Source organism: Callionymus lyra, chromosome 6, assembly GCF_982586985.1.
Source record: "Callionymus lyra chromosome 6, fCalLyr1.hap1.1, whole genome shotgun sequence".
Classification (NCBI taxonomy): Eukaryota; Metazoa; Chordata; class Actinopteri; order Syngnathiformes; family Callionymidae; genus Callionymus; species Callionymus lyra.
Window position 1 is genome coordinate 17,378,080 of NC_141823.1, and position 25,138 is coordinate 17,403,217.

General features: G+C 38.8%; 2 protein-coding genes across 2 annotated transcripts; one reads left to right on the plus strand and one right to left on the minus strand.

Moving 5' to 3' along the window:
* Positions 1-6: 6 nt before the first annotated feature.
* Positions 7-14,945, minus strand: LOC148076594 (C5a anaphylatoxin chemotactic receptor 1). The gene is made up of 4 exons (XM_087793191.1): positions 14,836-14,945; positions 3,049-3,060; positions 2,877-2,937; positions 7-1,808 (listed from the first exon to the last, which is right to left on the minus strand). The coding sequence occupies exons 1-4, from the start codon at positions 14,943-14,945 to the stop codon at positions 810-812; spliced, it is 1,182 nt and encodes a 393-aa protein (XP_087649317.1). The 3' UTR covers positions 7-809.
* On the plus strand, positions 14,833-23,732 carry LOC148076595 (ephrin-B2a-like). The gene is made up of 5 exons (XM_087793974.1): positions 14,833-15,118; positions 15,772-16,055; positions 19,039-19,131; positions 21,457-21,576; positions 22,688-23,732. Exons 1-5 carry the CDS (start codon positions 15,012-15,014, stop codon positions 23,077-23,079), a joined length of 996 nt encoding a protein of 331 aa, XP_087650100.1. The 5' UTR covers positions 14,833-15,011; the 3' UTR covers positions 23,080-23,732.
* The last annotated feature ends 1,406 nt before the right edge of the window (positions 23,733-25,138 follow it).

Sequence of the window (25,138 nt, forward strand, 5' to 3'; positions counted from 1 at the left end):
CTGATGTGTGTTCTTCCGTTTATTTGTTTAAGGTGACCCTTTGGACATTTTTCTAGTACAACAAGATCTTTTACTGTCACATTTGTGTATGTCATATAAGTAAGTAGTTAGTCATTTTTATTTATATAGCGCTTTTCCAGACCAGGGTCACAAAGCGCTTAAACAATCAAAACAATATTCAGTAAAGTATATACTTTAAAGGTCAAGATAAAACTGATAATACAACAGGAGTTCCAGAAAATCAAGGAAAAGCCTGAACAAATAAAAATGTCTTAAGATGTTTCTTAAAGGAGTCAGTAGATCCATCAAACACAGAGAGAGATGAAGATCGTTCCAAAGCTTAGGAGCAACAGCCTGGAAGGATTTCTCTCCTCTGGTCCTGAACCGTGTGCGAGGAACCATCAGTAGATTCTGATCCACAGACCTCAGAGCCCGAGCTGGGGTGTAAGGCTGGATCAGATCACTGATGTAAGGAGGAGCCTGACCATGAATAGATCTGAAAGTAAGAACCAGAATTTTAAAGTTGATCCTGAAAGAAACTGGAAGCCAGTAAAGAGTTTTAAGGATCGGAGAAATGTGAGTTCTTCTACTAGAGCCGGTTAGAATTCTCGCTGCAGAGTTCAGAATCAACTGCAGGCGAGACAGGTCCTATATATAACTAGAACATTTGATAAATGAGGTTAGACGGTGGTTAAGTACATACCGGTGAAATGCATTCAGAGACATGGAAGGAAGTTGAAAACACCTGCAGCTAGAATAATGTCTAAAGTACAGTTTCAAACTTCCAGAGAACTGAGTTGCAGGCGACATTATAGCAAACCGCCTACATTCGTCCCTTCTCTCCTGACTGCACTCGGGCTCAGGAATGTGCGGTTTTCTCTCAAAGAACCTCTGGATAGAGTCCTCCGAGCGGGCTCCACGGAGTCCTCGTTGAAGAGCTGCTCGATCATGGACGCCAGCGACGCCCTCACGGCCCGGCCCAGGCCGCGGGCGGTGAACACGTACAGTGCCGGGTTGAGCGCGCTCTTGACGTACACCAGGTACAGCGAGACGTAGGCTCCCTTGGAGGCCCATCCGTAGAAGGCGTGATCCGGACCTCCCCGAGCCAGAGCGAGCAGGAAGCGGCAGACGAAGTACGGCACCCAGCAGGTGACGAAGAGGAGCATGGTGAAGAAGAGAACCTGGTATATCCTGGTGATCCTGCGGGAGTTCGAAGAGGAGGTCGAGGGCACGGCCTGGCGAACGGTGACCAGCACCACCAAATTGCTTCCCAGGAACACCAGGATCGGCAAAATGAACCCAGCTATGGTCTCCGTTACGAATAAGCCCATGTTGTACTCCCCGCTCTCCCGGCACTGATATTTCTGCTGCCCTTCTTTCAAGTCGGCGCTGAAGAAGTACGGCACGGACATGATGGAGGCCAGCAGCCATATCAAGCCGCAGGCCAGAGAGACGGCCCAGGAGGGGCGACGCAGGCGAACCCACACAGGCTTCAGCAGACACAGGCATCGCTCCACCGCCACGGTGCACAGGAGGAACGCCGTGCTGTACAGACCCAGGACCCGCAGGAACACGACCAGGCGGCAGAAGGTCTGGCCGAACGGCCAACTGTAGTCGTGGGCCAGATAGCCCAGCATGAGGGGCGTCCGCAGGAGGAGCACCAGGTCGGCCAGCGCCAAGTGCATCACGTAAACGTGGAAGCTGCTGGCGGCGCCCGTTCCCTCGCCGCTGCTGCCCCGGCGCACCAGATAGCGGCGATAGGGTCGTCCAAGGGCCCAGACCACCACGCCGTTCAGAGGCACGCCAACCTTTAAAAAAAACAAAAAAACAAGACCGGCTGTCTGATCAATTAATTAGCATTTGAATGAATAGTTTAAGACTCGTGCTTTAAAACTTGAGATGCGTGTCATCGGTTCTGAAGCGATGGCTTCACGATACAGTATAATACACTCCTCGCCACTAGGTGGCACAATCTGCTCCATAATATTTGGATCCGAAGCACAAATTTCAAACTTGCTGGTTCATGAAACATCAGCGCATCACTGGTAAAAAACTCGAATCGAACGACGATTCATCGAGAGATACTTTTTTGTACATCACAACAACACATGGCATCCCTGCAATGGTGTACTTTGATCGTGTCAGATATGACAATGGAACGAGATGCTTATTTTTATTTAAAAAAAACAAAAAACAAAACGATGCAATAATTGCTGACTTTGGTTCTTTATAAAGAAAGAAGGGCTCGTAGCAACACATGGAAAGAGAACTAGTGCATTCTTGGAGCTTTTAAAAAATGTGACATTATTTAGACTTTTAGACTTTCTTTATCGTCATTGCACACAAGAACACAGCAGTGAAAAACTGGCAACGAAATTTCGTTGCTCGGCAACCGTTTAAAACACAGCATACTTATTAATAAGTTATAAATAGTGCAATATAATATAAACAGAATAAATAATGAAACCAAATGGTTTAAATATGGCATATAATGAATGTATATAAAAGTATAAATATAAATAAGTACAAAATAGTGTATTATATATACTGTATATAAATAGAACAAATAAATAATGTTTTAAATAGTGCATTGCTCGAAGTTATATTGCATTCAGCAGTCTGATGGCCATTATGAACTATGATTATGAAATGATGACATGACATTATGAAATTAAACTCAACTATTTTATCATTATTGGAAATCGATTAACTGAAGTTTAAATTATTTCATATAGAGTGTGAATTTTCCCAATTCTGATTAACAGATACAAATAAAAAAGTAAATCACAATGTCTCAATCTTATAAAATAAAATAAAAATAAAATCATGTAGACTCCTACAGTGCAATAGTTTTTGCTTCAATGTGGATCTCTTACCAGGAAGATGAGTAAGGTGGCTGTTATCTGGACCCCTCTGACCGCCTCTGTCTGCCAAGAGCTGGTTGAGTTGAGGGTGGACGAGTGATGGTCATGTACAGTTGTCTCATTCAAACTTGCCATTTTTTAAATAAAAAAACAAACAAGAATTGTGGAGCTCCACTCACTGTACCTGGATCTGTTTCTACCTTATTGAAATGTTTTGTTTCTAGAGAGGAAGTTGTGGTGGAGGAGGGCCAGGCTGAAGTGAATGGCAGCAGCAGTTCAGATTCTCTATGGCCTCTTTCCTGAATCATTGCAACATATTCGATTGTATCAGCTTGTAACAAGTCTTGACATCAGCATGGTCAGCTCTATCTACACGTAATAGATGCATTTCTAGTGAAAATACTTTCGAGACATGTTATAACACGAGATCATTAACTGAAGTGCAATTTAAAAACTGCATAAAAAACAAACAAATTCAAGTAACGCGCTGAGAATCTCCACAACCTTTTTTTTTTTTAAATCCCTACAAACTTTTTTTCCCTGGTTAAAATACAAGTGGATTCAACTTGGTCTGTGAAAGGAGATTTATTAATAACGATTTACTTACTTCGCGCGAAATTTTCTAAGTAATGCAATGTAAAGTTTGTGCCACAAGATGTCAGTGTGGAGTCAACAGGGTACGTTAACCTTATTTAGCCTTTTTAGTCGCGTCCATGCGGAATTAAATATGTATTCAAGACATTTTTAGGATGAATTGGCCTTTATGCTGTGTTACAGTTTACAAATTAAATCATCCTGTTGTCTAAGTAGAAATGAACGAGAATGATATTTAGTTATTACAATTAATGGCCACATTTATAATCATGTATCTTTTAGGAAAAGAATGTTGTCACAAATCTCAATAGGTTTGAAAAAAAATATATATATATATATATAAACTAATATATAAATACTGTCCCTACTTTTTGAAATAGTTTCTGTCTCAATCCACTGGTGTGTAGGTGGTCGGGGGTGAAGGTGACTCATGTGACAACATTTTTACTCCTCATGTGGCGAAGGTCAACTTCTGCATTCATTTAAATAATGTTCATTACCAGGGGAATCACTCATGAGATCATCATTTAAATATGTATAACACACGGATGCTGAAAAATGTACGGTTTGAAGTAGTAGACATGGGCAGAAGTTAAAAGTGTAGTCTTGAACCAGTAGTGCGTTCATGTTTGTGTTGCAATTCTACTTCTGGCCGCTAAATGTCAGCAAATGTCATGACGTCCTCTGCAGCTAAAGGAAAAAAAAGAAAATACTGCAAGATCCCGGAGGTGACTGAGGACGAGAGGACACCGTCGACTCGGGAAGCTTTTAGAGCTGATGTTTAGACATACTTCATGGTTTCAAAATAAATAAAAGCAGTTACAACTGTGTCAAGAAGTTACGATTAGGAAGTACATTTTTATGTTTTTGTCGCTTCCCTATTTGTGTTTGATTTAATAAATATAAATAATCAGAAAGTTGGGACCTATGCTTGTATTAATTCAGCGGAAATCAAGTCAAAGTTAAACTATAAAACTGATCATGTATAAATAGTTTATAACATGTTTGTTTAAAGAACTTTCAATCTGTACTTTTTTTTTTTTAATTATCATTCATGCTTAGTCTTATTTTAATTACAACCATATAAGGTAGAACTTTATTGATGAAATTTAAATTATTTTTTTTTCAATAGCCACAGCAAATACAGCAATTTTTCATAAAAAATAAGAACAAAGAGAAATAAAGAGAAATAACAAGTTTAAAGATAAAGATAAAGAACATAGATCAAAGAAAAATAAAAAAGACAAAGGATACAAAGACTAACATAGAACAGAACGTCATGATACTTTTACTCCACTCATGCCCCCGAACTCAGAATTGTACTTATAAAGTTAATAAATTGCCAAATATCTTTTTTTCTTCTCTTCTTCCTTTTGCGAGTATTTATTTCCCCCTTCAAAAAATGTAAATTCTTCATGTATAGCAAAAAGGTTGTGGGTTCACTTTCATCCTTTAGTGTGACATTTGTATGTTCTCCCTGTGTTTGCGTTGGTTAACTCTGGACACTCTGGTTTCCTCGAAAAACCTACATAGGTTAATCTAAATTGTCCTTAGGTGTGAGTGTATCGCGACAGAATGTAACAATGAATATGTTTCATTTGTTAGGATGGTGGAGGAGTGTAATAATCAGTAATAGAAGAATACTTGAAAAGAAAAGATGCTGTGAGAGTAAATGATCACATTTATTAAGAAGTCCGATTTCAAACCAAATAGAAAGTGACACAGAAAAAGACCAAAATGAGAGCATGACGGGAAAGTGAATGAAAAAAGATTAACCAAACGCATGAAATGTAATCATTGCAGAAGTGAATCTTCACCGGTTCAAGTCTTGACACCCACACTTCCTGTCAACTCCTAACATGAGCAGCTGGGGTTATGTTTGGGGAAATCAAGCTTTTGCGAGTCAATGAAGGAAACAGCGTGACATAATGGCAGACATGCAGTTTGTCGCGCTGCTGCTACATTTGTTTCTGACATGTTTCAAATCTGTTCCCCTCACTCTGGTAAAGAGCGTATGATGAAGACGCTCTGAGATGATGTCTGACGGTCGACTGTCATGTACTCATAATGTGTCTAAATGGTCAAAGTGTTTCTACTTGATTGGTTTTTGGTGTGAAATTATCATTAGATTACTCTATGTTATCTCAATAAATGTATTTATATATTGAAAAAAATCCATTTGAAAAAGCTTTGATGATAAAGGGTCGATTTGGTTGGCATTTCAGTTTCCCTCCTCTGTCATATTACACACTGTGAATTTCCAGTCTGTGAGGAGTGAGAGGGGGGGGTCCCCTGTTGTGTCTCTGTCTCTCCCCCACCTCCTCATGTACTTTCAACCTTTCCCCTTCAACAACTGCATCATGCATCTGTCCGATCTTGTTTGTTTCCACAGGTGAAATTGGGATGTGATACGATACAAGTGAGCGCCGAGGAGAAGGCTTAGAGTCAGGGAGTCGGCTCGAGGACGCGCTGCCCGCCGTGGGAGGGTCTTGACTGGCAACTGTTCTTCTCCGAAACAGCAGTTGGAACTTAGAAACTGGGTTACCACCTATGAAGGGATTTCGGGGTCGACGGGTGGCAATTTGAGATGTGAAATGAGTCCAGGTATGAAGGATCACAGTCATTTAGTTTCTTCTTAAATTCCCCCCCATGAGAGGGACTCACCCTTGACTGGTTCAGAGCTCAGTCAGTTAGCTAGGTGTGGAAAGGAAAAGTAACTTTGTGTATTGATTTAGAAGAACAACATGCAGTCAATGATTTCTCCCCTGACAAGTCGCATCAGTCCAAAAACAACAAGATCCAAAACATCACTTCTTCTTTTTCTTTCAGGATCAATTTTAATATTCTGGTTCTTTCAGAGCTATTCATGGTCAGGCTCCTCCTCACCTTTTAGAGTATTTTAATCAGTTTGTATTTTTAACTGTGTATTGTTTTTGATTGTTAAAGCGCTTTGTGATCCTGGTCTAGAAAGGAGCTTTAAAAATAACCTTTACTTACTTACTTACTTACTTAGATACACTCAGGGTTGCATTGAGAAGTTTTGTTTGGGAATTCTTTAGACATGGAGAGGAGATACAGGGGAAGATAAAAGAAGAAACAACACAACTAGGAATCAATTGGGAAGATGGAGCTGAAGTCAAGTAAGTAAGTAAAGTAAAGATTATTTCTAAAGCACCTTTCTAGACCAGGGTCACAAAGCACTTTAACAATCAAAAACAGAACACAGTTAAAATATATACTTTAAAAGGTCAAGACACAGGAGTGCCAGAAAATCAGGGAAAAGCACAAATAAGATGTTTCTTGAAGGAGTCAGTAGATCATCAAACACAGAGAGAGAGGAAGATCGTTCCAAATCTTAGGAGCAACAGCCTGGAAGGATTTCTCTCCTCTGGTCCGGAAGCGTGTTCAGGAACCATCAGTAGATTCTGATCCACAGACCTCAGAGCCAGAGCTGGGGTGTAAGGCTGGATCAGATCACTGATGTAAGGAGGAGCCTGACCATGAATAGATCTGAAAGTAAGAACCAGAATTTTAAAATAGATCCTGAAATAAACTGGCGGCCAGTGAAGAGTTTTAAGGATCAGAGAAATGTGAGTTCTTCTACTAGAGCGGGTCAGAATTATCGCTGCAGAGTTTTGTATTCACTGCAGGCGAGACAGCTCCTTCTTGTTTAGACACGAAAATAAACTGTTACAATAGTCCAGACGAGAAGACACAAACGCACGTATTATAAGCTCTAAATCATATTGTGACACCAAGGAAACAGTTTTTAGACTGTTTGTTTTACAGTATCAGAGACATGTCTTTGTCAAATACAACACCCAGCGTCTGCAACTCCTTTAACTGTGTCAGAGCAAGTAAGTAAGTAAGTAAGTAATTTTTATTTGTATATTGCTTTTCCAGACCAGGGTCACAAAGCGCTTAAACAATCAAAACAATATTCAATAAAGTATATACTTTAAAGGGCAAGATAAGATTGAGAACACAACAGGTACCTCATCGCTGCAGGTCTCTCTACCGACAACAATTCACTCTTCTGCCACATATTACCCCCGGACAGTTGTCTTTTCCCAGTTCCACCCTGACTTCAATCTCTTCTTCGCCTGCCCTAAATCTCTGTCAATGACTCTGTACGACTGATCACAGATACTGGAACTCTTGTTTTAACCTTATCTCATTTACAACCATGGGTTCTGTCTCATTTCCACGGATTCATCTTTAGCTCAAAAAGTTGTTAGCAAAGGTTATCGTCTGTTAAATGAAATCCCTTAATTCAGGAACTGCTAAACAAATTTGACTGCGTAAAGTTCAATGTTTGGAGACTGTACTGACCAATGCCAAACCCATGCTGTGGTGTGTTGGGGTGGCAATGTGTCCAAGAGGAGTGTCAACAGGTTGGACAGGTTGATCAGGAGGGCAGGCTCTGTGGTTGGCATTAAGCTGGACTCACTGGTGACAGTTGCTGAGAGGAGATCATTGAACAAACTACTGTCCATCATGGATGATGACAGTCATCCTCTGAACACTGTCATCAGTGAGCAGTGAAGTAAGTAAGTAAGTAAGTAATATTTATTTATATAGCGCTTTTTTTTCAGACCAGGGTCACAAAGTGCTTTAACAATCAAAACAATACTCAAAAAAGTACATACTTTAAAGATCAAGATACAACTGAGAACAACACAGGAGTTCCAGAAAATCAAGGAAAAGCCTGAACAAATAGAAACGTCTTAAGATGTTTCTTAAAGGAGTCAGTAGACTCCATCAAGCACAAACAGAGAGGAAGATCGTTCCAAAGCTTAGGAGCAACAGCCTGAAAAGATTTCTCTCCTCTGGTCCTGAGCCGTGTGCGTGGAACCATCAGTAGATTCTGATCCACAGACCTCAGAGCCCGAGCTGGGGTGTAAGGCTGGATCAGATCAGTGATGTAAGGAGGAGCCTGACCATGAATAGCTCTGAAAGTAAGAACCAGAATTTAGAAGCAGGATGAGTGCAAGAATGCTCCTACCCAGGTGCAAAACAAATAGACTCAAGGACTCATTCATTCCTCGGGCTATTAGATTGTACAATTCTGATTTCGGGGGCAGGAGTGGAGAACATTTTTTTTCTTTGATCTATGTTGTTTGTCTTTATCTTTAGACTTAGATTGTGTCATCTTGTTCTTTCTTTTTATGTTCTTGTTCTTATTTTATTTTGATTTATTTTATTTTATTTTTTTTATGAAAAATTGCTGTATTTTCTGTGGCTATTTGAAAAAAACAATTTCATCAATAAAGATTTACCTTACCTTACCTTACCTTACCTTATGTCTGGTAAAAAAGTACATTATTCTCTAGTTTGCATTTGTTGTGATTATGCTTCAAGAGAGAGCCAAAAGCCACATCCTTTACACGTCTTAAGGTCGTGAATTTTATACAACCACTTTTAAACCAGGAAATAAGTGCTTCTTCTTCTGCTGTTACTTGAACGTTACTGGGAAATGAATTCAAGAGTGACTAATCGACATGAGTGATTTCTGGAATCGCTTTATTACTACAGTGCCTTTATGATAAAATGTTCTTATTCCGTTATGAATGAAGAAAGGTTTGGGTTTTTTTTCTTCTGTGGAGATCATAGCAAAACACATTTACTTGAATTGTTGAATTAATTTATTCTCTGTTTGGGAAATTCACATGACTCACATGGAAGTATAAAGCACACGCACAGCTTGCTTCGCGGCTCAGTCGGTGCAGAGAAGAGAAGCAGTCGGTGGGACGCGCTGACGTCAGCCAAACAGGAAATGCTGTCAAAGGAGGCAGGTATGTAGATATAATAGGGAAACTCAACTCAATTATTACATTTGTTCAAGTTTTTTTTTTAAACTAACTTTAAACAATGATTGAATAATGTTAGGTGGTGTGATGAAAAATGTTGATTTGTAAAAATGTCTAACAGTATCTGATACCATAGTAATAACAATTTAAATGTTGTAATAAGATGGCATTTGGGATGGGAATAACCTAGCAAAAAATAAAATGCTACATAGCTATATCTTTATATTGGTGGATTTATATCTGTGTGTGTGTCTATATGTTTATTTATACATCCACCCTGAACACTCAAGAGTTTACTTAAGGTTTAGCTCCCTTAACCCTTGTGTTATCTCAGGGTCAAAGTGACCCAGAGGCCCGATAAAAAATGTGTTTGTGGAATCCCTTGTGTGGTCTCTGGGTCAAGGTGAACGACCTCCACCACTGCATATGTATTTATGGAAGCCTAGGAGGTCATGACCCAGAGACAACACAAGGGATAACACAACCACATTGGTTTTCGGGGCCTCTGGGTCACTTTGAACCTGAGATAACACAATGGTTGAATCAATTATTATTTTTAATCATGAACATTTTGCTCCTTTACCTCAGCAGGACGCTCTCCTCATGAGGTGACACCCGGATAACTTTTGTCCCAGGTTGAGGTTAATGCTAATCGTGATAGGAGTTGTTCTTCAATACACCTAGCATGTTAGCATTAGCTTCAATATGGGTTCTCTCGTCATTATGGCCAGCGGCGCTGCAGTTGAGGGGTCACTTCTGGAGGGGCCCCGGCGAAATGAAGGATGTGTTCTCGCTGGAGTCCTGACATGCTCGTGTAATGTTTGGGTGGAAATAACCTTTACCGGTGAAAATGACAAGTTGACCTTTGCAAAAATGGGTTCAGTGTGATATTCAAACAGCTGTCTGATATTTCAAGCGCAGAATACAAAGTCTAACAGCAGTTGACAGAGGGTATGACTTGGAGAGCGCAGCAGTGACGTGACATGAGAAGCTAGACACTATTGTTATTCCAATAAAAGAATTAAAAGGTAGTTTCTTTGTTCTTCCTTTATTTTGCCTTTGAAACCTTGACAGTTACAGTAAATGCCACAGTTCTGTGATGATGTGTTCCTGGTGAGACTCGCAGGAACTGAGACACAAACTTCTCCTCAAGAATTTCCTTTTTTTAAAAGTGATTGATCTTTTAATTCCTTTATTAATATGGACCTTTGTGTCGTTTTAATCAATTGAGAAAATAACTTTTGTTGTCAAGTCAAGTCAAGTCAAGTTCTTTTTATTGTCAAATACGCATGTATTAAGACATACAGCATAAATTAAATTGTGGTCCTCTCTGACCCATGATGCAACACATGAAAAACATGAAAAACATGAATACGGTTGACAGTACTTAACAACAGACATTTAACACTTAAAACAATTAAAGACTTAACAATGAAAGACTTAAACAGACATCAATTAAGACATTAAATAATAAATTATAATAAATAACCGACAAAAATAAATTAATAATTAACAAACTTAAATAATCAACTAATAATTATAGCTATCCCATAATTTAATTACTATTTTTTGACCAAAAAGGGATTAATCATATTAATATTAATGTTCTAAATTCACAGAGGAAACATCATAGGGCTCTTTGACACTTCAGATGAAAGGCAGATCTTTTCTAAAAACAGAACAGGTCTTCCGAAGCTCAGTGGCTCCTGGTCACTTCTACAATTCATCCAAATTCTTCAAGCTGCCTTTAATGCCATCCATGACATCACCACTTCGTTCTCCTGTGAACTTCAGTCAACTCTGCAGCAACACTTCTTTACTCCCCTCTGCTCCTCTCAGTGTGCGGCCTGCAGCCTTCAGCTACCACAGCCTATGAATTATGGAACTTTTTATTACTTCAATCCATAAAATTGACTCACCTTTACTACATATGTTGTGCGGTTAAAAAAAGACCCCAAGACAAATACAAATGTATAGATAGATAGATAGATAGATAGATAGATAGATAGATAGATAGATAGATAGATAGATAGATAGATAGATAGATAGATAGATAGATAGATAGATAGATAGATGGATTAAATGTAACTCAGACTATTAAATTGTACAATTCTGAGTTCGGGGGCAGGAGTGGAGTGAAAGTATCTGAATGTTCTGTTCTATGTTAGTCTTTTTATCCTTTGTCTTTGTTATTTGTCTTTGATCTATGTTCTTTATCTGCAGTCCACAAAGTCATGTATCAGAATCCTGTACTCGTCCTCCATGTTGTCCCTGATGCATCCAACAATGGCAGTGTCTTCAGCATACTTCTGGACAAGAGTCCAGTTTTAGCAGAAGTCTGAATCGAGATGGTGAAGAGGAGAGGGGCCAGTACTGTCCCCTGAGGTGCTCCTGTACTGCACACCACAGTGTCAGACTTGATGTCCTTCAGCCTGACTTACTGTGGTCGATCATTGAGATTGTCTGCGATCCAGGAGACCAGACCAGGGTCCTATCTTGCCCTTTAAAGTATATACTTTATTGAATATTGTTTTGATTGTTTAAGCGCTTGTGACCCTGGTCTGGAAAAGCGCTATATAAATAAAAATTACTTACTTACTTACTTACTTACATGCATCTGTGTAAGTTTGTCCTGGAGCAGAGTGAGCTGGATGGTGTTAAAGTCCAGGAACTGGATCCCCACTGAGCCGCTTCCTTATCCAGGTCGGAGTAGGTTCGATGCAGGAGGTGAAGGATGCCATCTTCTACACCAGGCAAACTGCAGGCGACCTTGTGCGTGCTGGACTTGTGGCCTGAGATGTTTGACTACCTGCCGTTTCAGTGTCTTCATCAGCTGTGAAGTCAGTGCCACCGGTCTGTATTCGTTCAGCTCACAGTTATTAAAAACCAGAGCCAAATGTTATTTTATTCATATTACTTTTCACTGTTAATCAGAATAGATATTAATAAAGTAAACAAAGAATTTGTTTATCATAATAATAATAACTTTTTGTTCAATATTTTCTTGAGCCAGTCTCATTCAAAAATAAGATTCATTGAGTAGAAAAGTGACAAGACCTGTTGATGGGGATTTAATGAATTTAAGGCAACTCAACAATAAATAAAAACAACTAAAAACAGACATATTAAACAAATTAAACTCAAATTACTGACTGGTACTGTAATTCACAAGCTTAGCTAACGAATACAAATGTATCCACACTTATAATAAACAAGAGGAGATGTTTTATTTGATTATTATCATTATTTTTACTTTTTATCATTAATCAGAATAAATATCAATAAAATAAACAAAGAACACCACCTGAGTTGTTTGTTTATTCTTATCATTTTTTTTATTTTTTATTCACTCAGTTCAATATTTGAAACTTTAGATTTCTCAGAATGATTGAGATTGAGTAGAAAAGTGACAGGTTTCTTGATCCAAAAAATGCATTTAAGACACATTAAATGTTTATTACCTGAAAAACACAAGAATGACAGCAGTTAGCATTGTTTTAAATTGTTTAATTATTTAAAGAAAACATAGCTTAAGATAAGCTAACAAATTGACACTTAAGTTGAAACAATCCCTCAGTTTATATTAAGGTATAAAATATATTTTTTTAAATAGAAATGTACCCATCTGTTCTATTTTAAATGTGTGTACTTCCTTGCTCGGGACCTCGGCTCCTGACTGTCTTTGAGTGCAAGTTTTATTCAAACAAAAAGTGTCTAATTGATCCTTCTATGTTTGATGCTGTGTAGTGTGTACTTGGAAAATATCCATATTTACCATGACATTAACCAAGAGTTTTGATCTTTTCAATCAATTCTTTATTTTTTAAAAGCTCATTGAATAAAAAGCACTCAAAAGGGTCCAGTTTTGCAGAATGACCCTTTAATTTAAAATTCTACTTTTTGTTCTACACTTCCATGTTTGTATGCTTTGTGCATCCAACATTCCAGAGCAGTCCAGCACCGATAATCTTTTAACCCACTTTAATGTCCAGATTTGCCTGAATGATGGATTACAGCATTGGCTCCTCAGATACATAATATTCAGGATTTCGAAGGGATCTAGTCGAATCCTTATGGCAACGAAAGACAAGGTTTTAATCTATTGATTTATGATGATAACAAATAATCACCATGCTTTATGGTCAACTCTCGACAACACCACGAAGTCAAATGGTGAGAAATAATCTCTTAACTGTTGAAATAATGAAACATCTGATCTCCAGTGTTTATAAACTCTCTTGTCTGTAACAGCTATTAACACACTGTACATTTGGGATGATGTATGAGACTAAATGATGAGGAAAGATTTAGGGTTAAATCCTTGAAAACCCTTAGTTTTTTTGTTATGCTTATTTGCCAATTAATGTTAGTGATTTGTACAGTCAACGTTCATAGGTGGGTTTGCCATATTAATATAGAGGTTTTTTTTAAAAACTACTTTACACTTTAACACTTTACACCCTTGTTGTACGCATTGCTATTATCAGACAAATCATACATTTAAATCATAAATAATGTTTTCCTGAGACAAAGAATAGACTCCAAGGGGTGACTTTGGCTAACTGTACAACATTACCAAGTCATTTGTTTTAAATTAATTGATTAAATAATTAATATTTAACTGTCAACTGTCTACTAAATGTTTTGCATCATGGGTCTGAGGACCACAATTTCATCTATGCTGTATGTCTTGATACATATTTCACAATAAAAGGACTTGAACTTGTAATTCATGAGCTTTGTTTCTATTTGGTGATTACTACAACATTGATATCTTTCTAAGTGATTGCAAATAAAAAACAAACATTTTGGTTTCATACCAATGATGTTTTTGAGACCTACAATATCTGATGTCAAATGTATATAATATAAATGTATACAATACCTCACATTTGTTGTTAAGCCATTTTCACTTCACGCATATAAAAAAATGTTTTGTTAAAGTCAGCAGGAAGGGTGACAGTAATTTGCTATAAAATGTTTGACACAAGGGATAACATAAACACATTTGCTTTTGGGCCTTCGGGTCACATTGACCCTGAGAAAACGCAAGGGGTTAAGAGTAAAAAATACGTAAAATGAGGTGAGAACAGAATTGTTTAATACTTTAATTAAGCCATGGTTCCTGAGAAACTTAAGAAAAACATGCATTCGACTTGATGCAATTAATTCAGATATTTGCTTAATATTTGTATACAAAAGACATTGCCAGGTGAATGTAGCTTATTGCTAAGCACAGTTTTAACTTAAAATAAGAGCAATAACAGTCGAAAAAAAAGAGTTATTAACTTATAGCATCATTACTAGCAAAAAAAAACATTTTTTTTGTTGCTGAAGTCAACTCTTCAACTTTTAAACATGGCATTTAGTTGATACAAGTGCACAGATTTTTTTTTACTCAAGATAATATCTAGAAAATATTAGACCGAATATTCGGTGGGTCTCCGGGGCTGGTGTGAGTGGGCGGGGCGGCGGGTCAGCTGATCGCTGAAATACTCCACACAGTCTCTTGTCCTCAATACGAAGGATTTCGTCACACGACCAGAGTTTTCGAGCCAATTACGCACAATGTGGAGGAAGAATCGCACCAGTGCGGGAGCAGGACTCGCGGCTCGCAGGGGTTCCTCTCAGGGATGCGTCCTCTCTGCGTCCCCCCTGGACACTCGTCGGGAGTCATGCAGAGGCGTGCGACCCACGCCCGTTTCCACGCCGCGCTCTGGTGCTGAGGTCTGAGTCCTGTGTGATGGGGACTCTCGCCTGGATCCTCGCCGCCCTGGTCCTGCTGGCATCCGTTGGGTCATGTCGTGCCGTCACTCTGGCGTCCGTTCAGTGGAGCATCTCAAACTCCAAGTAAGTGACTCCATTGTCTCTCTCTGAGGGCAAAGTGTTACAGCAAATATTGATCATATTATTATATTATTATTAAATTTAGTGCACGTTATTTGGTTTAAATCCGTTCACCAGACTATACACCAGTATCCAAACTTGCCCTAATTTCTCTGGTTTATTATTCCATCATGGCTTTGAGCACTTTATGATTGATTCATGTTGATACCCCCCCCCCAAAAAAAAAAAATTCATATCGAGGAAAACTCACTCTAAGATGACTCTTTAAAGTCAAACATGCATGCATAAGTCATGGCGTGCCACTTTGCTAAAAGTTACCCTGTACACACGACATGAAAAATTAAACTCAATAAATATCGCTTTCGAAAAGAGGTCTCAAAGATACAACTCAAAGTATTGTAAGTAAGTAAGTAAGTAATTGTTATTTATATAGCGCTTTTCCAGACCAGGGTCACAAAGCGCTTAAACAATCAAAACAATATTCAATAAAGTACATACTTTAAAGGATCAAGATAAAACTGATAACACAACAGGAGTTCCAGAAGGAAAAGCCTGAACAAATATAAACGTCTTAAGATGATTAAACACATAAGAGTTATAACTGCTTTGGATGATTTCACTTTGACATCTTTTTACTACAATAACTTCTCTCACAGATTCACCGCTGGTCAAGGTCTGGTGCTTTACCCTCAGATCGGGGACAAGATGGACATAGTGTGTCCCCGGGTGGACCCCACCAAAGGGGGCCGGGAGGAGTACTACCGCGTCTTCCTGGTCAGCCGGAGCCAGATGGAGAGCTGCTCCATCGACAAGGCGGACACCCCGCTTCTCAACTGCGACAAGCCCGGCCAGGACGTCAAGTTCACGTTCAAGTTTCAGGAGTTTAGCCCCAACCTCTGGGGCCTGGAGTTCCTCAAGGGGAGGGACTATTACATCACGTGTGAGTCGGAAATGTTGCCATGTTTTGTCGAGCTGCAGATGATCACAACTTCTATTAATACTTTTATATTGAATTATTAATATCATCATTTTCTACTACTGTCACCGGGGGTAAAAGAAACCCTGCAAGAAAAGAAGAGAACATATATATGCACATATAAGAAGCCACAGGTTGACTCAAGCTGGAGGTGAACCTGCAACCTTCTTGCGCTAAGAACACAGTGTGTTTTAATGTAGCTTTTACAATTGAACTCAATTATTGATTTGACTTTTATGAGAGTCAATTTAGGTTTAAAGGGTCAGATCCATGATAAATATCACCAGTTTATTAACCAAACAACCTCCACATTCATATCCACCGAAAAATTCACCTTGAGGAAGTCCAAGGGGGGAGGTGGTCTGGATAATGTTCTGAAGAGCGAGGTGTGGGATACAAGCCTTTAATCCGCTGGATGTCTTAGAGATATTGCATGAAGCTAAGCCGTCTGGGAGAGACTCAAAGTAGGACAAAGTAAACAGGAATCTCGCCGCGTGGATGTGGCTTTGAGGAGGGAAAAGGGGGAAGACCCAGGATAACTTGGAGTGTCTATGTCTTTGAGCGGGAGGGGGTGGTTGGAGGTATCCTGAAGAGGACAGGTGAGCTTCTAGGTGATTTTCTCAGGGGCTACATTATATAATGTTGGCCGACAAGCAGGGGGGCAAAAAGCAAAAATATGATGGAAAAATATTAAAAATAAAAAGGTTTAAAAAGGGAAAAACAAAACTATAGAAAATATAAAACAAACGTATAGATGTAATTACTAAATATATAAACCTTTCATACAGATAAAGTGTTGTATAAGTTATTGGTTCAATACAGCACTGGTTGAATCTATGAAGGATTTAAAAGATGTCAAGAAATGTTAGGAAGTTTAAACTTCAGTCCTGGGACACGTTGTTCAGGTGAGGGTTCTCAGAAGTACACGCAATAACTCGCCGTGCAAAAAAGAAGAAGAAGAGGTCATTGTCCACTTCTCTCTCAATTTGTCCGTGTGCGTGAGGCTCAGAAATGTGGCCTCATTATTGCACTGCTGTCGCTGGAACCAGCATCTTAGTGGCGAGCGATGCATGAGATAGTCAGTGGGTCTGACAGTGTAGCCCCCTCCACGTCGCCGCGCTCTGACAGCACACTTCGCTTTGGCAGGCCAGTGTGATTCCAAGGGCTTACATGCCCCAAATCACACAAGGCTTTTACAGCATCAGGCAGATTTGATGGGAGCTTTCATGGCAACGTTGCTTGTTGCCTGTGAGATGTTGTTATCTGACCTAAATGCTCCTAACAAGTGTGTGTGTGTCCGTGGGTGTGTGTGCATTGCAAGAGGGTGACTGAAAGTTCGATGGGAGTGTTTTTTGATCGAGATCATTTTGTCAAACATTTGAATCTAAGGTGCCTCATAAGTCTTTATACGATCGTGAAAAAGTAGTGAAAAGACTTTTGACCGAATTAATATTAGCAGCACAAACAAATTTGTGTTTGCTTGCATCACTTCTGCTCAGACTCACTTGCCGCAAACACACTTGCCTACGGCGGTAAAACAAACAACCAAAAATAATTAATTTATGATGTCAGAAATGAAAGTGTAAACAGCTCTTTTATTGGTAAACCTAAAAAGACTATAATGTCTAAATTGTTTTGGATTAATTCCAAAAAAAATCAAGCTAAATAGACAGTAAAATGTGTAATTTATTGTTATTCCCAGTGAATCTAGTAACTCGTTTGAATAAAATCTGCTTTATTTTGTTATTTATTGCAATAATTTAGTGGTGTCTTTTAAAGATCCACAAGGCTCACCAAATAGTAGGATAGTTTAGTCATAATATAAATGTTTTTTAGAGCAATGATAAAAAATAAATCATAATAACACGACAGAAACAAGTTGTCAAAAAGAAAAGTGTTATATGTCTACGCCCTCACATCACGTTGTAAATCCTGATATGGGTAATAAAAACATTTTAATCAAGTATTCACTTTCAAGATGCTGCGCTGCGTGTTGTTGCCAGAGGGTATTACAAGTCTTGCTCAAGGACAGCAGGAATCACACTGTGACCTTTTGATCACAAGCAGACTCCATCACCTCTTAAACTATGACGCCCTTCAGATTAAAAGTCACTTTTAATAAAACAGCCATATTAAAAAGTGATGATTGCTAAAAAGAAAAAAAAATGTTTCTTTTATCCAAATAATTTTTTATTTTTTATTTATAAGAAGAATTAAATCATATAAAAACAAGAAACTGGCAGAACTCGTTAAGGACGAGGATCAGGAACACTCATTTTACGCTTTAATTCTCAGCTGTACAAATCCCTTTGTCTGAGTGGCACTTCAGAGTTTTATTGACAATATAATAGGCTGTAAAACAATGGCCTCTTGACTGCTGCAAGTCGCCCGTGGATCGACTGCTTATGTCTGGCGAGGGTGAGGAGCTCATAAATAATTTTTGATCTGTAGCTCGTCAGCTGCTCATAACCTTTTCTTTGTGTGGCTCAGGAGCGCTTGAAAAAGACGTCCTGGCTTGGGAATGTCTCATTTCATGTGTAGCGAAATAAACAGGCAACGGTTTGTGATGAAACCGTTGGCCCAGAACAGCCATGTAAGCAGATCACTTTTCTTAATAATTTATACGGGACATTTCTTCATAAATTAGCCGTAAACAGGAGTAGCTTGAAGATATTCCTCATCTTAGCGAGACAAAAGTCACGACTAATCTTGAGGTTTTCGATGACAGCAAAGTTAAAAGACACAAATGTGATCTAAAAATCCATCTGAACTCTTGACAGTAATCTGTACGACACAACCAAGTGTGCTTTGTACTTCCACCGCTTGTATGTGTGTTTATTCCTTGCTTAGAGGTGATGAAACATTGGGTAACTTGCTCAATTTTTATTGAAGAAATGAGTAATGGACCCGCTCGTATTAATGATTTATTTTCCTTCCCCCGTGTCAGCCACCTCCGCTGGCTCTCTCCAGAGTCTGGACAACACTGACGGAGGGGTGTGTCGGAGCAGATCCATGAAGCTACTGCTCAGAGTCGGTCAGAGTGAGTATTGTGAGGTGTGTGTGTGTGTGTGTAGGTAAACCACACACACCGAGTCGTCTGCATACATTTAGCATAATAATATCAACCCCCACTGTTGAGTGATTAAGTGGTCGGATAATCTTGTTCATCGTTTCAGGGAGATTTTTTCTTGTCATAAATAATCCCTAATTCAAACCTTTGGCAGCTAAAGGCCATCTGTATTATCTTGCATGCGATTATGTGGCTTCACGTGCCTGGTAAATAGTGTAGATTAATGTCTGCACAGCCAGACTTCCTTTTTTTTCCTGACATGATTTTCATCTATTCAGGATTTAATAGATTCACAGGAATGTTTATGTTAAACAGATAAATGCATATGATTATAGGTGCAATGATAATGTTTCTTTAAATCATTTTGCGTGGAATACTGAATGCTGCGTCTCAAAACTACTAGCTTTTTTATCTTTTCAACACTATCGCCCTCAAAAGTTAGTTTTAAACATTTTTCCAAACGGACTAACATCCATAGATAACTGCTGACCATCTTACTCCAGAAACCAAACGTATGGAGAGCTGGAATATCATTTGAAATGTTATTATTCGTATAAATTATTAAGCAGTTTGACTTGGAGATGAGAAATCAGCATTTTGTGTTTTATGTGGATCCAGAATGTGTGCCTGGGTTTCTGTTTACAAATGCTAGATGAGTAAACAACCTGCTAGCAGCAATAGAAAACATTAGCACACATTAACACACACATGAATTAAACATTATCTGATGTTTAAAGTTGGAACGTGATATCTTTTGTATGTATATATACAGTAAATGCATAGACTATAGGCGTTGACAGATTCATGGGTTTATTCAATAATACACACAATTAATATAAAAACATTGAAAATATATTTTTTAAGAGCTTAAAAAACATGATATGAAGGTGAAAAAGGTCTTACTGTTCCCCAATCAGGATTCCCTTCTTTCTTTCTCTCCTCTGACCACAGAGTTGCAGCCTAATAACACAGTGTACATATTTATCTGTAATGTTATGTAGGTTTGTATTTCAAACTTGGTCTTCCTGGATCCAGAAGACTGGAGTCCAACTAAAATCGAATCGTTTGTTTCTTGTCCTTTTTATAAACATTTCCTATTATAATATCAAATTTAAGATATGTTAGTAAGTGAGTAATAGTTATTTGTAAAGCGTCTTTCTAGACCAGCGCTTAAACAATAAAAAGCGATCCATACAATTTAAAAACTCTAAACTGCAAAGACAACATAGAGACAAACACAGCAGCTGCATGAAAATTAAGAGAAAAGCTGCACAAATAATAACATCTTAAAATGTTTCTTGAAGGAGTCAGTACTCCATCAAGCGCAGAGAGAGAAGATAACCGTTCCAAAGCTTAGGAGCAACAGCCTGGAAGGATTTCTCTCCTCTGGTCCTGAAGCGTGTTCAGGAACCATCAGTAGATTCTGATCCACAGACCTCAGAGCCCGAGCTGGGGTGTAAGGCTGGATCAGATCCCTGATGTAAGGAGGAGCCTGACCATGAATAGCTTTCAAAGTAAGAATTTTAAAATGTATCCTAAAAGAAACTGTCAGCCAGTGAAGAGTTTTAAGGATCGGGGAAATGTGAGTTCTTCTACTAGAGCGGGTCAGAATCCTTGCAGCAGATGATGGTATAGCTTTTCCTAGCGTAGTATTGACAGGTTCATTAGCGACAGGTGTATGTATAGGATTGATCGTTGACTCATGGTTGGATGGAAAGATACAAAATGGATTAATGGATGGATACTTGAATTAATGGATCAATGAGAAAGTAGGGAAGTAAGTAAGTCATTTGTATTTGTATAGTGCTTTTCCAGACCAGGGTCACAAAGCAAAATCTCCTAAATAGGGATGAAACTTTTGAAAAGGACCTACATTTCATCAATTAATTTTACCCTTGTGTCATTGTCAACATTTCCTGTAAAATCACTATGTGAACAGATAGACAAAGATGTAATCCCCTTGGCAGAGGTAATTACATACTAAAATATGGATTAGTGTCAGGCTAATTTGACACACAAATGGATAGATTTTATGTCAAACAATAGACCAATGTTGGCTGCAGATGAATAAATAACAACAAATCCTTGTCACATGAGCTTCCACAATTCCAAATGAAAGAGTGTTTCCTCCCCCTCTCCTCTTCTCTTAAAAGGAGAACCAATTGCTTCTCGTGACCTTTTCTTTCAATACACAGTTTCTCCTTCTCGCCTTTGTGGATGTTTATTTGAGAGCAGCCACAAATGTAGCATCCCCAGCGCACTTAACATTTGTATTTTTTATTTTCTTTGCTTCAGGTCCGTCTGACCCTGACGCAACACTCAAAGAGTCTCCAACAAGATTTCCGCCTACACGGAAAAAGCCCAAAGTCAACAAGCTTCCATCAGCTAAAGAGGACGATGTGAAGAACAACACCGGTCTGTCATTATTTCTACAAAAAAAACAATATTTTTCCTGGTTTCAAATTAATTTATATTTACTGCGACTTCTTAAAAACCTTTAGATTTGATCAAATAAAATAAACTTTAATGAAGAAAATCACATGCTAAACTAAAATCATTGGTCAACATGAACATGAAGCTTAATCACTTACTTACTGTTAATCATCTTTGATCATTATTTGTGTTTTCACTTATATTAAATATTAAACTGAACCAGAATTTGGCAGGTGAATTCCCTCATTGGCCACATTATATATTGTGACATTTAAAAAAAAAAAAAGGTCCAAATAAAGGAGCTTCAAAATAAAAAAATATAAATAAAAAAGGGCTTTATTAAAAATGATTAAGTTGTAATTTAATTGCATATCGTGCATCGAGATTTTACATTCATTTGATCTAAATATTGTAAAGATAAACAACAGTTTTTATTATTTAATTATTCAAAATTGAATGCAAAAGACAAGTGTTGTTGTGTCATGACATCATCAAATATATATAAATAGATATATAGCTAAATAAATCAGTTTTATTGTGCAATATTTCATTCTAAATGCATTTCATTTCGAATCATTTGTTTGTTGGAATATATATTTAAATACATTATTTTTAGAGTAACAAGAAAAAGTCATTAAGCAAAGATCTTTAATGAAAATAAATTAGTAGGCAAATGAAAAATTGTTAGCTTAGATTGTTGTACTGTGAGCTCATGAGGAACACATAAATACACTCAGAGGGACGTACAATACAATTTTGAGCATTAGACAAATGTTTTTAAACAACGTGTTTTAATTTTTTCTTCAAGCAAAAGAGCTGCAGGCAGACTTGTTTGAAGGATGCAACCCGACACGCCGTCCCTCCTACTTTGTTCATGTTTTGGCATTTTCCAAAACACTTTTGCACAAACCCATCAGTGAACATGAGGCTGCTGGTCACTCACCGCCGTGGAGATGACAATGGGCGGTTAACTTGTGCGACAGTTGAGATCGAAAACCTCCCTTGTCGGAGCACGTTATGCTGGTGGATGGACTCGGTGATATCGGCCCCGTGTCCTAATTCACTGCCTCAACTCCGTGTTTCTGTGTGACAGACGCAGCCTCGGAAACAGGGCAAAACAACCCCAGTGGCAGTGGTGGCTCCGAGCCACGGCTCCTCATATGGGTTGTCGCCGGTTCTGCGATCCTGCTCCTGCTCGTCGTGGTGGCGGTCCTGGTGCTGTGGAAGTGCCGCCGCCGCCCCTGCATCCCAGACCACCAGCATTCCACCTCGGTGTCCCTCAGCACCCTGGCCGTCCCGAAGAGAGACAGCCTGAGCAGCGACAACAACGGCTCGGACCGCAGCGACGTGGTGTTCCCGCTGCGGCCCTCGGAGAGCATGATGTGTCGCCACTTTGAACGCGTGAGCACCGACTACGGCCCCCCGGTCTATATAGTGCAGGAGATAACCCCCCAGACTCCCACCAACATCTACTACAAGGTGTGATGCCAGAGGGGGCCACGAACAATCGCACCACTTTACCTGTTTTTGTTGCGCTACTTTTGCTATGTTGCTCCTCAAGTTTCAAGCACACATGGAGGAGTTTCTTTTGCTCAGTCAAAGAATATTCTTTTTATGTTATTGTTGATGATAAGAAAGGAGAGCGACTGGTCTTTAAGTAGAAAAGCAGAGTTACTGGGATTTGTTTTACTTTAATTGTATTATTGTTCGAATAAAAGGGAATTTGTTTTGATGAAGCTCCCATAATGCACTGCCACAGTTGGATCTCTTACAGCTATTTGAGTATAAACAGTTACAAAATGCATTTCAGGTTAAAAGGGTGAGAAATTAAATAACTATATTTTTGTCGGTTCATCTTGTGATTGACACCTGTGCTTCGAGGCCAAAAGTTCTCTCTACTGACATCTTGAGGAACTTCCTGTTTCAAATTCGGTAACGACACTATTCATTTACGATATTAATATTTTTATTTGTATTTTGCAACCACGGCAAACAATAGCAATTGATCAACTCCTTTATTTTTCATCTGCTACCGGATAGTCTACGTTTTTTTAAAATCTAAACTCCCTGAATGAATTTTCCTCCCTGTCTTTTGTAAGTGACTCAAAAGGTGAGTTTTAAGTAACAAAATAATTTGGGTTGTGACCAATCGTCCTCTAGCAAAGATTAATACAAAGTTTAGGAAGCTTTATTTTCTATTAAAAATAACAATTTAATCTTCTTTCACTTCTTGTTAAAGCCTGTACTTTGGAAAAAAACATAATACAAGTTTTAAATTGGTGCTATATATTTGTTCTTTTGTTCATAAAAATGAGAAATTCAACACTTTTGGAGCTTATGAAAATAATTTGACTGAACAGAGAAAGAAGTAAATAAGAGCATAGTTACGACCAATGCTTCAAGTAATGCTTTTCTTTTCAGCTAAAGTTAATTTGATAAATAATTTCTTCCTTTCTTTGCACTGAATTGTTGACCGGTTGGTTTGGACCAATCTTACAGCACCAAAATGTTCTCCGGATATTTTCTTCAGTCCCTTGTATTTTTGTTTACTAATGTTAAATAATTATAAATACCATGTTGCCCAGGACACTTTAATAAAGCCACAATTTGCAAATCCAATGCATCGACTTATCGAAGTGCGTCTGTTAAGCTGTATATTAGCAAAGCATAACGTTGCATAACCATCAGAAGCACTTAGATTTGTATACTGCAGAGACCTGTGAGGTTTTTAAACATGTTTGAGTTTACAACTGAAAAATAAATCATTTCAATTCCTATTGTGTTGAAGTGTGTTAATTTATATACAAATGTGAATCCAATACCGATACAAGACAAACCTTAGAAGACAGTTATGATCCAGCCCTTCTATGTTAACTCTAAAACATATGTGTCAAACTCAAGGCCCGCGGGCCAAATGTGGCACGCCATGTGATTTTATGTGGCCCGCCTGCCTTACCTTGACCAATGAGCAAAAAAAAAAAAAAAAAAAAAAAATTGTCCGACAAACCAATCCCACAACAGACAAAATGGTTTTACTTCTTTTATTCGCGCTGCTTGCGTTCCCTTCTCTGACTCTGCCTCGGTCAGGTTTTCACAAGCGCACGCACGCAATCCATGGCGCAGCAGCGCTGTGGCGGTGCGCTACAGGGTCGGGTTCTCATTGCCCAGCCTGTTGTAATGAAAGCGGGGGGCGATGGGCCATACAGTCTGTCTGTCTCTCTGTCTGTCTGTCTGTCTCGAATCAACAACATCACCCGAGATTGTCATCCACGCTACGTGTTTTCATGAGCGCCGCTGCTTTGGGAAAACCGGCCGCGAGCCTTTGAGGTGAGCAGCACGCGCTTTCATCGCAGCACGCACACGTCGATTGTCAAAGAGTACAATCTTCGCCGGCATTTTGACACCAAACACGGAGCTAAGTATGCCACATTTACTTATTTTCATAACATGACCAATGGATGGTGGAGAGGGGATCCACTTGGTGTGTTCAGGCATCTACTCATCAACAAGAATTGACACAGCCAATATATAAGCTGGGGAACCT